The 18,498-nt window shown below is 41.8% G+C and overlaps 2 protein-coding genes across 11 annotated transcripts in view; both read left to right on the top strand.

Moving 5' to 3' along the window:
• tmem183a (transmembrane protein 183A) lies at window positions 1–4,644 on the top strand. Its single transcript, XM_085775846.1, has 8 exons — window positions 1–205; window positions 564–653; window positions 760–930; window positions 1,048–1,207; window positions 1,540–1,720; window positions 1,898–1,978; window positions 2,095–2,250; window positions 3,092–4,644. Exons 1-8 carry the CDS (start codon window positions 142–144, stop codon window positions 3,281–3,283), a joined length of 1,095 nt encoding a protein of 364 aa, XP_085631972.1. The 5' UTR covers window positions 1–141; the 3' UTR covers window positions 3,284–4,644.
• A 727-nt stretch (window positions 4,645–5,371) lies between these two features.
• Window positions 5,372–18,498, top strand: part of tfeb (transcription factor EB) — a 32,938-nt gene continuing 19,811 nt past the window's right edge. For 2 of the 10 annotated variants that reach the window (XM_085775845.1, XM_085775839.1), the window contains exons 1-2: window positions 14,942–15,025; window positions 16,870–16,963. The gene's annotated coding sequence lies outside the window, so the exon portion shown is untranslated. Of the gene's footprint in view, window positions 5,662–14,941; window positions 15,026–16,855; window positions 16,964–18,498 lie in introns of those variants that run through there. The other 8 variants (XM_085775842.1, XM_085775835.1, XM_085775843.1 and 5 more) reach the window with 7 other exon arrangements.

Below are 18,498 nucleotides of genomic sequence, written 5' to 3'. Positions count from 1 at the left end.
ATTCCATGATGGCTGAAGATCCTGGCGGAACATTTTTCAATTTCTCTCTCATTTTTCTTTCTTTCTATCTACCTCGGCTTGCCATAGAGCCATGGCAGGACTCACAGCCCCGTTAAGCGTTCGCAGATCATTGGTGTCGACATGCCCAAGAAAGGGAACCGAAAACGGCTGAAATTTAAGGCTGGAGACGTTTGTTCGGAATCAGGTAACTTAACGTTAGCTTCCGGCTACAAGCTAACTAACTCGCCCACTGTTGGCACTCCACACCTGGCGAGACTAAACTTGAAATAGTTCACCTTTATTTAACAGTTTTTAATACTTTATCATTGCATTTACTGCATTATACTACAAGTGAGCTCTTTTAACGTTTGTCTTTAGTATCACTATATTATATAAGACTATTAGCGCACTGCTAAAGTCATGTAGCAGGTTGAATGTGTCACTGTACAATAAGTAGCGGTCATAGGTCATATGTGGCTTTGCTGGAATATATTAAAGGATTATGACAGCTGAACAGTATAATAATGAGAAAATGTATTTTATTGTTAATGTTATTTCCGCAGTGACCGTTGCTGATTATGCTGATGCCGACCCAGCCGTTGTGAAGTCAGGGAGGGTGAAAAAGGCTGTTGCAAATGCAGTAGCTAAAGAAGGTAAATAGATAGTGCACGATTGTGTGTCTAACTAAGTGAGTAGTGAGTCAGGTGCTGAACAGGCTATAAAATATGAATGTGTTTTTTTGTTTTTTTAATCCTCCAGTAAAATTACTGTGCGGGCTGGAAGCATCTCAGGGTGCTGTAGAGGAAGTCCTCTCGTCTGCAGTGAGTGTCCAGTCAGACGCTTTGGAGAGCAGTGATGACCTGGAGCCCGAGGAGGATGGAGAAAATGAAACTAAAGTGGCCCGCAAGAAGAAAAATAAGAGGAGAAAGGGTATTTGGAACTTTCTTTTTGGTTCATAAATGGCTCAATAAGTTGAATGCACAGGATTTCCTGGTTATTATTATTATTATTATTATTCAATGTGATGTTTGTACGTTGACCTTACAGAGTGCAGTGAGAGCAGCGATGGGGGGGAGTATCCAGTGGACATTTGGTTAGTGCTCTCCTCCTATATTCGGCCAGAGGATGTTTGCAGATTTGCCCTAATCTGTAGGAATGCCTGGACAGTCACTTGCACCGCAGCTTTTTGGTCCAGGCTCTACAGAAGGTGAGGCGATTTTATTTATTCATCAATTGCGCATACTTAAGTCATTTTCAGTGGTGGATTGAAGGCAATTTGTTGATTAATCTATTCAGTTCCAAAGCTAATCTGCTGATTCACTCAGAAGACAAGAGTAGCAGTGAAAGTGCACATGAAACTAAAACCTGAGTCTCTATGCAGTCTATGGTTTTATCTTACTCAGTGTTTTGACCAAATTTACCTTACAGGTAGATGATAAAAATGGAAAAGACAGAATGTGGGTCAAGTAATGACGTTAATTGACATATAATTAACATGTTTTCTTTCCCTCTCAACTTCTGTGTCTCTGTTTTTTGAAGACATTACAAGATTGATGCCGATCTGCCGTTTCGTCTCCAGCCTGACTGTATTCACATGATGCGCTGTCTACGGGCCCGTGTCATTCGCTCCCTTTTCCATTTGTATGAGCCGTTCAGCTTGCGCGTCTCAAAAATTCCTGCCCTGCCAGAATCCACACCCACGACCTTACTCAACTCCAAGGTAAAGTATCAAGCAGACATACGGCATCTTGCCCGCTGCACTTTAAACAGACAATAGATTTCTCAATTCTTCATTTTGCATTTGCATGAATATCATATTTATATAAGAATGAAATCCATCTCCCAGCCTTTCACAATAGAAGCCGCTGTGTTATACACTTAATTTTTCCTGTTGCAGTGTTTACTGTTCTGGACAAAACAGGTGTCAGGGACTCGACCAGAGGTATTGTGGGAATTCAACTTCAAGTTTGTAAAACAGGTAAGAGCCTTAACATTTCCTTCCCAAACATTAGCTTCATATCAATCGGTAACAGCCGACTGTGGCTCCTGCTGTCGTTCATTTTGTGTCTGTCTCTCTGTTTTACTCCACTGCAGCAGGGACACAGTAAAAATGGTTGTGCCAAGTCCTTGTGTTTGCCCAGACAATACGAAGATGTCCACACCAACCCAGACTCTGACTGCTACGTGCTTCAGGTCACCACACTCAACTTCATCTTCACCCCAGTGGTCATGGGCATGACACTGACCCTGGTGGGTACTTCCCTGGTGTTTATTTAGGTTTCGATAGTTATGTACTACAGTTTACTGAGTGGAAGTATCTGTTTAGTGCCGAAATAAGAAAAACTGTGTAGATTGTTTTTGTTTTATTCCATGATGTAGTGTCCAAATCTGCTGTCAGTCACCACAGCTGAAGATTAGACGGGGCTTCACTTGATATGAGGGGATGTACAAACTGTTGAGAGTAAAAAAGAATGAAGTCTATTGTTAGTAGCAATAAAAAAAAAAGTTTAGGGACTATTAGCAGATCAGATCTATATCTGCTGTGTTTTGATCAAACATCAGACTGGGACTCTAATGTTACCTGATCATTAATTCCTTATTCTAATACTTGAGTTTTTTTTTTTGCATTGTTTGGTAAAACTTGCTTTTAGGGGTCTGTGTCAGGTCTTTTTCTTGAAATATGATAGATTGGTGAAGTGTTGACTAGCAAGAGCACTGGGACAAGCTCTAAATATAAACACTTTAAGAAGTCTAGTTAGGGTGAGTGAGTCCTAGGGAGCGGGGTTAGTTGCTGTTTATTATTAGCAACAGTCTCTAGAGTTTCTGGGTCTTCATCACAGCCCCATAAAAAGTCAGTGAATACACGATAAATACAGACGAGGGAAGTCTGAAGTGAATAATGTTAAAGGACATCCAGGATCACTTCTCCTAATGTTTGTTTGGGACATGCAAAGTAATGTGTTTGAATTGTGTCTGACCAATAGACAGGTTTATCTTACAAACTAATGAAATAATGAATTTGCACAACTACCAGCTCCTTAACTCCTCTCCTAATCCACTTTGTTCTTGTCTCTGTCCGTCCGTCTCATAGTTCACAATCAACGTCAGCACAGACATGCGCCACCATCGAGTTCGTCTGGTCTTCCAGGACTCGCCGCCGCTCCAGCGGGGGAAGAAGAGGGCGGATCAGGGCGGGACCCAGGTGGTTTTGGATCCAGTGCACAGTGTGAGGCTCATGGACTGGTGGCATCCACAGTACCCCTACGTACCCTCCTTAGCGTAGGACTTTGTTGCCCCCCCCGTGCTGTTAATTGCATCAGTCCCACCGAAACAGAAGTCTTGGTGTTATTCTGTTGAAACATGGTGACAGTGGCAGTTCCTCTTCTCTTTGAACACTCCTCAGCGCCACACCACTTCCTGAGTCTCTCTGACAAACATGGAGAAGTAGGGCTGGGTATCATGGGAAAGAAATACATTTCATCATAACGAGAAGATCATCATCATCTAAAAATCGTGTTGGCATTTAAAAAAAATCAAAAAACATCAGATTTAGGGAAGCATATTATCATGCACAAACCAGGAAGAAAATTTGGTTTTCAGATGAGATTCATCAGATTGATATTGAACTTCATGTTGTTAAAATTACACAAAAGTGTTTCACAGTGTAGAAAATAGAATGAAATACATGATTAATAGACATATTACCCACTCCTAAAAAAAACATGGCAGACAGGATTGGGTATTTGGTTCAACTGGTTGCATAAAAGATTTAAAGTCCATCACCCTTCAACACAGACAACAAAGAGTTGCCTGTTAAACCTGTGTGTGTGTGTGTGAGAGTGTGTGTGTGTGGGGCATACTTTGTTTTTAAGAAGAGAACTCTTGGATCAACAGGGTGGAACATTTTTACTTCCCTCTCAGTCTCTGATGTTCACTTGAAATTTGAAAGTTATGAAATATTCTGATTTTAATTTTGACAATGTTGCACCAACATAGATTTTTTTTGGTTTGTTTTTTAATCATACGTTTTCTTTGGATGTATTTAATTCAAGGCAGCCTCATCATGTAGTATTATGTGAATATTAATAACACTGCTCTACTCTAAAAGGGGCCAAAGAGCTGATTTACTTGATGTCATCCTCTCATCTGCTGATTTGAGCAGTGTTTTCTTTTCTTTCTAAGTGTTTCATGGCTAAAAAAAAACAAAACATCTTGATTGTCTCTTTGCTAATTACATGAGCCACGCCCATGACTGCCATCTCTATAACCTCAGTCTCATGTTCTCAGTGGTCTGTCTTGTGCATTTTGAATGTAAGTGAAGTCACATACTTGATCGAGTGCTACGGAGGGAACGACAACTTTCACTTACAATGATTTAGGGATCAATTGAAAATCATTTCTCTTTGATTGATTTGCACTTATGCTATATATATATATATATATTGTGAAGGAAATCATTAGATTAGCTGCAAACTGTTTACACTAGCCCATAGCTAATGTCAGAAGCCCATAGCAGAGGACAGGTGGATGTTTAGGTTTGCAGCAGGTGATTGTGTTAGTGGGTGGTCTGGGTTTGATCAGATGAGAGGTTCCTCTGGTTGACAAAACGTACTGCACTGAAATAAAAACTGAAACTGCCCATGATGAACGACTTCGCTCTTCTCTCTTTTATGAAATGTTCATGTGCAAAGTAGTTTTTCCCTCCCACTTGTGGTCATACCTGGTACTACCTCTGAACAACCCTGAAGTCATCCATGCAATATCAGTGGTAAGTTTCAATGTGTAGGCTCCAATACAATACAATCTCTCTACATGTGTGTTCAAATTCACAACCTATAAATGAGACATTGGTGCTGAAATCCAGACAGCAGTCATGTTAAGTAGCACTTTACTTCACCACTAAACTGGCAGAGATGAGAATTTAGGAAATAAAGCTGGATCAACAGGATGTGGACTGTGATGAAATCTGAACTAAAACTGCACAGACTATGACCTCATAAATAAATCCCAGATCCCCAGGTTGTAAAGTAAACTAACTGGTCGCAGGGATTATTCACTGGATCACATTTAGTGCAGAATAACAAAGCAGAGTAATCCAATTAAATTGAGACTTTTTTTCTCAAATGGATAGAAACAGACTGAAAGAAGAAAATACAGATTATAAATGAAGTGCTGCTGTTTATCCTGGAGGTATTTTTGGGTAAAGTTAGAGGAGACTCTTCAAACTCTCCCCCCAGCTTTTTGCTGTCAACAGGCGTCACGTCATCGCCTCAAAATAACTCAGAGCCAGTGGAGGATGTGAGAAAACTACATTTCCCACAAACCAATTTCTGCGCTTCGCCATTGGCGGTGGCACAGGTGACCGCAGACGCTTCTCCGGGTTGTGACAACATCCCCGACGGACGAAACGAAAACAAATTAGCCTCCGAGGCTCCAGCGGTTGCACGCGCTGCAGCGGCTCTGTGGAAATACAGAGAAACCGAAAACTGACTTATTGGGGGTTTTTTCCGTTTACACACGACTTTTTTCTACTCCTTCTCCTTCTCTTTCTGTGGCAGAGACTGATAGACTCGGTGTGTTATCAGGGCATGCACAGAGAAGTGGACACGCACTTTTACTGAAGCCAACTCTTTCCTTCGTACTGTCTGACCTTCAGAGCGGGTAAGTGATATTTCACCAGCAGCGCCACTGACATGTGGCTCCTGTTAAAACACCAACACCTCTGGAAAACACTGCGAGTGTCGGATTTAAAGTGCGTTTTCGCCCCTTTACGCGCAAAGTTGTGTGATTTACGGAGCTTTTAGAGTGAATTACAGCCACTTTATTATTTGTCCTTAGGGAAATTAAAGATTGAAGCGTCCTGCTCTTTTAAGTGAAATGTTGCCAAATCATTTTTAAATAGCTGTGAGAACTTAATGCCAAGTTTTATTTCTACACTTTACTACATTAAGGCTGCAATAAGCATCACAAATCACAGTGCCCCATTGATAAGTCATTATTGATCTGAATAGAGGAACTCTGCTGCATTCAATACATTTCCATATGCATTATGTTCAGGTCATTTATAGTTTACAGTCTTCAGTCTAAATGGATCACACAGTAGATTTTACAGCAGCTCTGTCATTCTGCTGTTTGCCTTTCAGACAGGGTCACTGCTGCTGCTGCTGCTGCATTAGGACCCCACTGAGTTAGACCATAATGCATCACTTTCCCCCTTTTGCAGTCATCTCTGTTAGCCTCTCTCTGCTCGGAGCTGCCCCTCTTTGCCATATATACACAGTAGCCCAGCAGGCTGGTATCAGTAACAACACCTCAGCCCCAGGGGGGTGGGGTAGTGGGGTGGGTGGGTGAACATGCTCTCATGTATAAGCTGCTGCTGCAAACAGGACGGATCACACAGAGGGAACGCTCTGCTGCTGCTGCTGCTGCTTATTCAAGAACTTTCCTTGAAGGTCCTGCATGGTGCCAACACCAAAATAATGACGGCACCGCCTCTTACCATTTATTTCCCCTTTGGCCCCCTCTCTGCAGACTGAGATTTATTTATATACCGCAAGTTTATTATTAGTGAGCAAGCATGCATGTTTAGGTCCAGTTAATGCAGAGTCATTCTAATAATTACCATTTACATGTGGTGTGGTCTTCACGTTTTGTGGCTTTCTAAAGTCACATTTTATATATTTGAATTGATTTTTATTTTTACGAGATTGGTGCTGAGGATGGCAGTGAGCATCAAAACAGGATTTTCTTTTATTTATTTATTTTGCTCTTTTGCTCTAATAATGGTCAAACTAAAAGTTCCCCTCATCTACTAATCTACTTGTTGGCCTGTTGGCTGACCTACAATGTTTCTAACTGTCCATTTGACATTAGACCCTGTTCCTTGACACCTGACCCCCTCCCCCACTACGGCCTCGTCCGTCTCTGTGATCGACTATACCTTTCTCAACAGAACACAATAAAGGGTTAAAGGTCAGATCAGAAAGGTCTCTCAGTAAGTCTGAACTTGTGACTGAAAAGTGCATCTTTTTTTTTTCTTGTTTCCAGTGCTCTGCTTACGTTCTGCTTACGTTCATGACCCGGGCCGTCTGCTTTCATTCTTAGTGCGCTTCTAAGAAATTCCCCGTCAGATATTACCAGTAGCACTAATCCGGTGTGACTGTTGTTGTGTTATAAAACATCATGATGACATCCCACGGAGTGAGTTAGCAGGAATAGGAAATCAACACTTCAGCTTATATTTCTGATAAGCTCTGTGTATATTTTATGAAATAGATCATGGGAGGTGGATTTTTTTTTAGGGAACTGCAATCCTGGAAACCACAAGACAAACAGAACAATATTGACACAATCAGCAAAAAAAAAAAAAAATTAACAATTTGAATGACAATGGGTTGAAATACCTTTGTAGTAATGTGTTTCACACACCTGTTGTGTATAGAAACAGTATGTTAGGTTTAGTTTAGTTTATTATTTGTTTCATTCATCGAAAAAAGAAAAAAACAACAACTCAAAAAATAACAATAATGCAACTCCTGAATGAAAGTGGGCAGAAAGAAGCAAAATTATGTTGTCAATACCCCTTTTTTTTTCAAGAAATCCTTTCACACATTAGATAGTATAGTAGTAGAGTTGTTTAGTAGTTTAGATTTCCACGAACATACTGTATGTCACAATCAGTGGGTGTGTTCAGCCAAGTTATTTTAGGACTATTTTTCCAGACAGTATTGTTGCATAATTGTAATATGATGGTTACGGATGATGATTTATCATTCTTCCATGATGATCTGGGAGAGTAAACAAACCAGTTTAATGTGGTTATTGTCTTGTAATTTCTATGATTTGTCTATATTTTTCCTAATAACGTCTCTGAACTGAAAAACTCCAAAGTCAAAGAGGTCGTATTGATAAATATATGAATATAGTAAGTAAAATGTAGTGATAAGACACCATTTCTATATAATAATAATAACCCAGTGTGTAAGTGTAGCTGCATGTGTAGACTGACACCTGCACTTTACACACCAGAATAAGTGTGTGTGTGTATTGTTGAGAACAGGACAGATGCACATGGAGGCGTCGGTGGGGTTAGAGAGTGCAACACAGCAGGAAAGGTCAGGGGTCAGTAAACACACTGAGCTGTGAGGTCACTGTCAGCAAGGTCAGAGGTCAGCAGCCAGTATTCAGAGCAGCATTTTCTCCTGACAGAGTGATTGCTCCAACAGCACAGCTGTAACCTGCTGCTGCTGCTGCTGAGGCCGCCAGAGGAAAACAGAGTCGGGTTCCTCACGCCAAAAAACCTCAAAGACCACTTTGACAAACTCTTCTAATGAAGATCCTAGATCTAATTACCAAACTACCTGTTGCATTGGAGCATATCTCCTCTCCTCTCCTCTCCTCTCCTCTTCTGGCTTGTGTTGTGATCAACTTGTCGGAAATATCCACGGATTAGCTCATGCAGTGCTTCCTGTGTGCTGTGTATATGGAAAAGTGTTGTGTGGGTTATATTTTCAGCCTCATTGGATTCATGGTCGTTTGCAAGTGTTTGGCCATAGGGTTAATTTTCTTAAGGTAAACAGAAGCAACAGAGGGACACACACACACACACACACACAGTAACACACAGGCAACACTGGCAAAGGCCCAATGGATGTACTCTAGTGTGAAAGAGCATCAGGAGTGTGTAAACACAGCGTCGACTCGTCCGTTTGCCATATGGACACATCTCCTATGACCTGGATAGCTGTCCTGCCATGTCGTGACTAGACCAGTAAAATATGTGTATGAGGAACTGTCTCAGTGGTTCACTGGGTTTCCCTAAAGAGAAAGAAGTCAATCAAAGCACCAAAGCAATAAAAAAAAAAGAAAAAAAAAGTTTGTCATTTGGACTTTTTCTAGAAATCCACAGGAGTGACAGCTCGGCATGTGCTGTGTGACAACATGACCCATGATCTATCAGAGGTGAGTGTGGGCGGGACGTTTCAGGGCATGTGCTGAATGTGTGACTCCACTTCCTCATCTTATCTCCATTCCTCTGTTTCATATCCTCTTTTGACCGACAGACAGTAGTGATGGTCTAACGCAGTCTCTCTCTCTCTCTCTCTCTCTCTTTCTGTCTGTCTTCTCTGTACGAACGGCGTCGTCTCAGCTGCGTCTGTGAAGCACGCGCTGCAGCTGCCCTCTTGTTGTTGTTGTTGTTGTTGTTACGTCCGGACAGTTTGTTTTTATTAGTTTGAACTGCAGCAGGGGTTTTGTTTCTAGTCTAGTCGTGGTCCTAATTGTCTGCAGCTCCAGAGATGTTGCTCTGTCACCTCAAGTGATGCTTCTTAGAAATAGAAATACCACAGTAAACACCACACCACTTTAAATGTTGTGACTGTGGCAGCTCAGTTTCAGTCTTAGAGGACATGTCCACTGATGACTCATGACAAGACACGTGCCGCATTTATTCATCTCCGATTAGTCAAACCATCTCTAACTCATGTTCTCCAGTATATTGTTGATATTAATTCTGGAGGCCTTGGACTTAGTTTTCACCTTTTATCGGTTGAAATGGACAGGTTTTGTATCATCCTCAGGTAAAAAGCTCCTGTGACATCACACATGGCTCCATATTAGATCAGATTGACCTTCGTGTTTCCTTTTGATCATTCAGAAGTGCAATATTTCCTTCCACTTATCTTGATGAAACTTGGCTGTAATGACTTTCCATTTGATTATCAAGGTCTTAATAGCTTTGTTTCATATTTCTCTCATGTACGACATCGCTTAAAGTTTTCTCTATATTTCTATATATCATATATTCTGAGGATCATCAGACACACAGACTGTGGAACAGTTTTCTCTTTTACCATCAAGTCCTGAACCTGCTCCTGTCTTTCTTTTCCAATCTAATGTGTAGAAATTGGAAAATGATTTTGTCCTTTGTACCAAGCAACCCAGAATACTTTCATTTTAAAATGTCTTTTCAGCTCCAGGTCCACACTGGTGGAAACGGACCCTTGTGAAAACATTTTGATTTTCACCTTGTCAGCCTCTAACATCATCAAAGTGCACAGATTATTCATATTTTTTTTATGAATCCGACTCTCTGAGCCCTTCAATCTCCTTTTTTGTCAGTATTTTTTTTGTTACACTGCACAGGTGTCTCTGTGAGAGGATGACTAAACCTCACTGTATTTCAGGGTCCCACCAGAGCAGCAGCTCTTTGTTACTAAGACGCATTTATGACCCTCAGTCAAAGATGTTTTTTGGCAGTTGACGGAAACCTGTTTGCCAACTGCCATTAAATCATAAAGAGGAATTTAACCTTTTGCACTTGTTGCAGTTGTTATAAAAACCTTTTGTATTCACTGGCACGGTGACTTTTGGCTACTTGCTCAGATTTAATATTTGCTGAAATAGGGAAAGTATTAATTTGGCCTTCATCAGTGCTGAACATCATTATATCAGCAGGGGAAATCGTCTTAGCGGAGATTATCACTTTAAACCTGTTTGATAGCTGAAGAGTTGGACGGATGCTCCTTCAGTCATTAGCAGATATCTTCTCTCTTTAAACAGCTCTTATCTGTTTGCATCAGTAATTTACAGAAAAGCTCAGCTATTTAAGCAGCGACTCTGTGCACGGCTCCAGTTTATGTACATTTTAAACAGATCATTTCTTCCTCCTCTTTGTTGGCGTCGGTCTCTCGGTCCGTGGCGGAATCATTTGTGGTAGAAAGCCGGTGATGCGCTGTATAAGGTTGGATGTGTGAGTCTGTTTATAGACACACAGCATTCCTTTGTCTGCACTGTTTAATCAAAAGCTCCCTATATTTGGTCAGGGAATCAAATAAAAAGGAGGTGGATGCTGATCTCCAACCCATGCACATGCACTTACTCACACGCTTACAGACAGGAAGTTCATCTTTAAGCTTATCTAATTGATTATCACACCCTCGACCCCTCCTTGAACTCTCCTCATGTTTTCCATTGTTCCTGTCCTCTCTCTCTCTCTCTTCACTCTGTTGGTTTTTTTTTGTCTCTTCTCCCTCTCAAAGTCTGGAGAGGTCAGAGTCAGCCACGCTCTTCGTTGTTAATCAGAACTAGTTTTCAACTTGTCCACACAGTGAGGATGAAGGATGGAGAAAGAAGAGTTTAGAGAGAGTGGAAAGTTTTGTAAACCATCAGGTTTTTTAGTGTGCAATGTCTGCAGTGAAATACATTTTGTATGAGTATGTGTACTGTGTGTGTGTGTGTGTGTGTGTGTGCGCGTGTGAGTGTGTGTGTGTGTGTGTGTGTATGTGTGTGTGTGTCTTATCACCCAACTCATCAACTCAAATACCTTCCATTCCATCAGCCCGTACATGATGACTTTCAACCACGTAAAAAGAAAATGCTGTGCGTCTGGTTAGTTCATCAATCTGTGACTCTCTCTCTCTCTGTCACACACACACACACACACACACTCACAGATCCTAAAGTATGTTTACTCAGTAGTATTAATAACAGATCATTTATACGCTTTAAACTGAAGTACGATCTCCGGGACATCCAGCCACAGCAGAAACATAGACACTAGATAGATCCGAGTGTATTTTTTGAGTTTGTAAATCATCTACATTTATTTGTGCAAAGTTTGCAAAGTTATGAAGGAGCGATGCACGACATCAGGGGTCACCTCAGGTCGTATGATGTAATACTTATACCATAAGGAAATGGTTTTTTCATGAGCATAGATTTTATTTTAGTAGGACGTGAGCAGATGTTGAAAAAAGCAAGTCTCGGGATTGATTAGATTTATAAAACCTTATTTTAATATCTTTAAATATCTAAGCTTGATGTAGAGGATGATGTGTGCAAAATGATCTACAGTGCATCTATAATATTTCCATTGATTACATTGATTGCTTCCATGTGAAGCTGATAAATCTGACATATCAGCAGCTTTTATACTGTATATCACACAATGCAAAATGTAAGAAGTTGTGTGTTAAAATCATGTGTTTGCTAGCAGACGGATCATGTGCAGCCTTGACAATAACTTGTCTGCTATAGTGACAGCACTGTTTGTCCTACTTAACTCACAGATAGCCTAAGGTTAACATAGCTGGGTCAGACTTCACTCACATATCAACGCCGTCCTTTGACACTTTCTATAGAGCCACAATGATGTTCTATTTATATAGTATTTGTTTGCGGCCCTCTCGCAACCATGGTGACAGATGGAGTAAACGATGGGAATCTTGCCCGCCGGACACCGAGACAGGGGTCTTGGGTTTGTGTATCCGTGTGTGTGTGTGTGTGTGTGTGTGTGTGTGCGGACGAAATGTGTGCCTGTGCATGTGAGTGTTTTGGTCCAGCTTCCCCCATAGGCCATTGTCAAAGGAGTACAAGACTGTCTTGGTCAATGATTTGCCCTCCTACACAGATGCCTCGCCATTGGCCGGAGCCGTCAGGAACGCGGCTTTCTCAGCCAATGAGCCGAGGGCCTGGAGGGGTCCTGCCCCTGGACCAAAATAACCCAGTAAATACACTGCGGGCACTATGAGAACTGGAGCGGGCCCTCTGCTGAAGGCTTTGTGTACAAACAAGGGATGCTTGTCAGTTGGGTGCTGCTGCTGAACCATGCTAGCCTATGTGCTCTCCTCTCGTAGTGATAGGCACAACTGGCCGAGTGGCACTTTGATACCAATGTTTGTGTTTCTACATTGGCAGATACGGATGAAAAGGGGGGGCATGTAAGGAGGAGGAGTAACGGACGGAGCAGTATTTATAGTCCGGTTACATACGAGGCCCGAGGCCAAGTTTTTATTAACATGGCAACGCTCCAAACACCCCCCCCCCCCCCCCCCCCCCAGAGTATCTGTCAAACACAATGGAAATTCTGCATGTGGCCTTTACAGCAGCCTATGTTTGTGGGGAAATAGTGTTTGTGTGACGACCCTGGGCGAATCCAGATTGATTTGGTGATTGATTTCAAAGCTGGTCCCAATATATTCTAGGTTAATGAGTTGAGCAACAGTAGAAGTCCTGTAGCCTTACAGAGAGGTATGACAGACAATAAGCAAGTGTTTTTTAGAAAACAACCACTTATTCTGGACCTGTCCTTGTACAGTTTGGTTTCCATATGGGTTAGGGTTAGGGTTTGGAAGTGTCAACATGTTTCTATTATACACGTGATGACCACTAGGAGGCTCCTTTAAATGTCCTGTCAGTCAATACTTAGTCCGACTTACTGATGTTTCTTTTCTTGTTTGTCTGTCTATTGTCTTTCTGTTTCATGTTTCTGTGTCGGTTTGATACGCTCATCTGCACTTGTGAGCGTTTTTTTTGTTTTTTTTTTTACATTTACCCACATTAACGTGAGCGTGCGGGCGTGGAGGAGGGAAGAGAAGAGGAGCGAGGGAATGGATTCACAATGTGACTTCTGTTTCTTGTAAACACATCTTTCAGCACTTGTTTTCAGAGGAAGTTTTATTTTGATCTGAACTCACCAGTTTGTCACAGGGTTGTTGTGCACAACAGCCAGTCACCGCGAAGTAAACATACCATCATCATACAGATCCACTTCAGTTAAAAACAGTGGAACTGACAGCTCAGGATTTTTCTTTCTCATCAGTGAGAATTAAAAGTATTTACATACGGTGCAACACAACCTGATGGAAAGAAGCCCCCCGCATGGCCTGCATACGGGTGTGATCATTCACCTGTGGGTTCATTTCATTGAACGATGTCATCATCAGCCCTCACCTAGTGCTCATTGTCTTTTAATAGCTTTTATTGTGTCATAATGCGAGTTTGGTTGGATGTGATATGTATTTTCTATTTCTACTTCTATTATATTACTGAACTGTAACGGTATTATATATTATTTTAAAATTGCCCTGAAATAGTGATTCAACATCATCTAGATAAATTTCAGTCAGTTTAGAAGAGAACTGGTTCACTTGGCGACATTCTTTAGATTGCATTTTGTTTTTGTGTTGTTTTTTTTGGGTGGAGCTCTATGCCCTTAAATTTATTTCACAACAATACAGTGACCAAAACTTGCAGGAAATGATAATGTTATGTTATGCAATGACCCTTTTCTATCATTATGATAAGGCAAGTGTTGGACAACTAACAAAACAAAACCAACAACACTAAATCGATACAGATTATTGATAATATAAGACAATGAATATGATGAATATTTACTTTTTTAAATTTTATTTTTTACTACTCCTTACTTTTTGATTTACTTTAATATATATATTTTAATATATAACATATATCTATACGTGTATGTTATATATTAAAATAAATGTAATTTTTTTTTTCTTCAAAAAGTAATATTATCCACTCAACATCAAGAAAGTACCAATTAATCCTGGTATTGTAATAACAAGTCCTATGAGCTCAACTGCAGCGTGTGGGTGGTTGTGTGGGTGTCAGTGTGTGGGTGGAGAATGAAAGAAGTAAATTTGCTGATTCACTGCTGCTTAAGTCTGGAAAAAAAACACAACAACACGATCTGGCCAAAATAAGGAATTGCCCCCAGGCTTTGTGTGTGTGTTAATGCACGTACATAACATAGGTGTTGCTGTATGCAAATGTTGTGCATTGCTTTAAGGAAGGAGACTGGACTGAAGGAGGAGTCCTCCATTAGAGAGAAAGAGACAGAGAGAGAGAAAGGGAAAGAGAGAGAGAGAGAGAGAGAGAGAGGAGCTTGCTGGACACAGGGCTCTCCTTGTTGTTGCCCCAGAGTACGGCATTCAGGCTAATTTAAGGGAAGAGGAGGAGGAGGAGGAGGAGGAGGAGGAGGAATAGGAAGCTGAGCTGGTAGTTTGAGCGAGGCAGGAAGGTGGTGACTAATAGTGAATGTCACTCCGTTTACTGTAACTCAGCTGGTGGAGGGAGGAGTGGCGGCACGACCAGTGAACCGGTATATGTGTGCAGAGGCTGCTCCGTCTCTGTCAGTGAGAGTGTGTATTAACACGTGGTGGAGGAGCAGATATCTCCCTGGATACACTATGTTGTCTTTGGGATAGTTGGAGAGTTGCTGGTAAGAAAAAAAAAAGTTCATATACATACCGTCCTGTATGCATCAGTGTCACCGTCTGACACTTGTTTATGTAGATGTGATGTTAAAAACTGAAATTATTAATGTTTATTCTGCTGCAAAGTGTTTTTTATTGTCTAACAGTAAATAGACGCGGCAGCAGCAGCAGCAGAACAAGCATTGGGTTGAATTGCTGTCAACAAGTAAAGAGATTTATTCGTATTTTTACAGTTTGACCTTTCAAAAGCAGAAATTGGATCTCGAGTCATTACTGCATCGTTTAGCAATGCATGATTGGTTATGTGCAGCTATGTGGCGGCACCGAGATGGTACTGATTGTGTGGGCAGTCTGCTGGGGGAGACAATGAAAGTAGCTTCGTGAATTACAAGAGTTTGTTTGTGTGCCAAATGGAACCAAAATAGTAAAGTGTGGTTCATGTGGAGAGATACTCTGCTCTAATATTCATGCACTATAACAGGCTGACTAGTCCTGTGTTGTAAGATCTGATCATGGATATCTCCATGTGCAGGTGTTGGTGGTGCTACATGTTTTGTGTATGACTGTGTATATATTGTATGTGTGTGTTACTGTTACCACATGGGTTGGTTAGACGGGAAATACCTCACTGATTTCACGTTAGACAACATTTACTTTGTTTTTCTTGTAATTTTCCAAGCTTTTGCTCGTGGGTAAATGTCCGTCGATATCAAAACAAGCAAATATTTATGCCCGAAGCCGCCTCAGCGCTGGAGGCTGTGGTATGACAAACAGCTTTTGTTCTTTCCCTGGGTTGCCTGCGGAGGAAGTTGCTTCACCCTTGACAAAACGAGGAGTTGTGAAAACTGATGGAAGGAAAGGGGAAGTGATGCATTGTGGTAGTTATTGATGATGTGGGTCTATTGTCTTGTCCTGCATCTCGTTGCGTTGGTACTTTTTTTTGATTAGATACGGCTGGAAGTGTGTGTTTGCGCCGATAAAACCTGTTGTCATCCTTTTCTCTGTAACATCACAATCGTCTCTGTGATCTGTGAAGCGGGTCTGAGTGGACCGACTCAACCCTGTGCAAGGGTCCCCTCTTAGTCGGCTATAAATAGACCGTGTTTAGAAGGTGACAGGCTTTGTGATTCACACATAGTGTTGATGAGTTGCAGTGATTCATTCACATGACCTTCACAAAGTTGGTCATTGTGCAGAAATACTCAGCGATGGTAATTAATGCCACGTCTGACGCTGATTATTTAACAAAAAGTTGTCATACGTCCAACTCTTGCACTCAACCGTAATAAGATTTCAAATTTAAAAAATGAAACAAAAGGAAGAGGATGAGGATGAGGATGTGTGCACAGCTCCGCTCCTGAACCTCCAACTCATTTAAAACAAGATGTGAGAGTGTGAAAAAACCCCTGATAGCAAACTTGACACCACGATGGCCGAGGATGAGCTGCAGGAACTTACTGTATGACAAAAAACAAAAACTCAGTCAAGAAGCAAATGAAATGCATCTCATAGAATAGAGTGACAGAGCAGCTGAGAAGAAGAATATCCTCCCTCGGTGCATCTTACCATGCTCTGTTGCTTCCCTTTGCTTCCGCCGCGGAAATTCTTCTCTTTTATAAGTTCTTCAGTGCAGCACACCTGCTGCTTCGCCCCTGGTCAACCCTCCACTGTTCCTACAGCTAGCTACCACATTCATATTTTATGTTACAGCTGTTCATCCCATCTGTTTTTTTTCTTCCACGTTTTATAACCAATCATCTTTTTCTGTCTGTCTTTTGTTTTTGTCTTTTTGCACCTTCATCGCCTTCCTTCATCCCACTCTGCTCCGTCATCAGCTCCCTGTGTGCAGATTGCCACCCACTCTGTCCAGCCTCCAGACATGTAGTCAGCACCGTCAGCAGAGTGTATTCCTATTTGTGATTTCCTCTTTTCTTCTCAAACAGGTAACTGCACATGTGCCCGTATAGCTGTCTGTGTTGTGCATGTACATGTTTTTGTATGTTGTTGTTGCTGGTGAAATCCTCTCCACTCATTCACTGCCTGTGGAGCTGCTCTGCTCTAAAGGGATAGTTCAACATTTTGGCAAACTGGCCCATTGCCATAATCCCTATAGTTTTAGGAGTAGGTTCATTACCTTTATTTGTCGGTGCAAGCTATTTTTAGAACAGCGGAGCAGAGCCGCCAGCTGCTCAGAGCTACGCTACGGAGGCTAATGGGATTTCTTGGTTTCCCTCATCAAACTCATCAAATACACAATCCAACAACTCCAAAACGCTCTGGTGGACAAGTTGTGACCTGCACATTGACCACGCTATGAGATAACGCAACGTTACCAGACAGAGTTGTTTTAGAGGTAAATTAATGCAAAACCGCTGATGCGTGTTGCCTTCAGGGACAGTTTTCCCGCAAGCAGTCTCTGCGTATACCTTGAAAACAACTCTGTCTCGTAACGTTCTGTTATTATCTCATAGCGTGGTGAATGTGCAGGTCACAACTTGTCCACCAGAGCGTTTTGGAGTTGTTGGATTGTGTATTTGATGAGGGAAACCAAGAAATCCCATGAGCCTCTGTAGCGTAGCTCTGAGCAGCTCGCGGCTCTGCTCCGCTGTTCTAAAAATAGCTTGCACCGACAATTAAAGGTAACGAACCTACTGCTATGACTATAGCGATTATAGCAATGGGCCAATTTGCCAAAATGTTGAACTATCCCTTTAACACAGCAGCAGCAGCAGTAGCAGCAGCAGAAGGCAATCCTGACTTATATAGAAATAGAATATTATTTCTAGATCCCCTAAAAATGACCTCATCCACTCTGGAGCCCATGCACAACTCTCTGTATGCCGTAACGAAATACTTCGTATCTGTTGTAATTAGTACAGATGTGAGGTGGTAACAGAAGGTTTTTATATCTGAAGCAGCAATCGACCCAACAGAATACCAAGCCTAAGTGTTTGAACATGATCCTGCCATCCGTTCGTCTGCCAGTCTGTCTGTCTGCATGTCCACGCAGAAGAGTTCGGCGTGTTCTGTCACTAAGGGATACAGCTGTTTGTGTGTGTGTGAGACCAAAGAGGAAGGGCTAAGGACCCCATACTTGCCATGCCAGCCCCGACACATAATCCTACCAGCGTTTCCCGTTGAGTGTCTATGTGTGCGCTTGCTGTGGCTTGGGAATATTGATACTATTAGGTCTGTGTGTGCATGTCCTGAAACAGTCTTCTCTAAAGCCAACAGACGCTGTGGAGCGGCAATACATATGCAAACTCACCCTTTTATATATGCATGACACCCTCCCACCCCCACCTACCCACAAACACACACAGATACATACACACATACACACTCACACGCTCTCTCTTTCTCACACACACACGCACACATATGTATATAAACAAAACAAAAAAACACACACACCACGGCTCAGGGGAACAGGGTGTTCCTGAAAAGGAGAACAGAGAGCAGGGGGGGTTTATTTTAG

Source organism: Trachurus japonicus, chromosome 5 (assembly GCF_045865225.1).
Source record: "Trachurus japonicus isolate A0001 chromosome 5, Traja_1.0".
In the NCBI taxonomy this organism is placed as follows: domain Eukaryota; kingdom Metazoa; phylum Chordata; class Actinopteri; order Carangiformes; family Carangidae; genus Trachurus; species Trachurus japonicus.
This window is presented reverse-complemented; position numbering and strand designations above follow the sequence as displayed.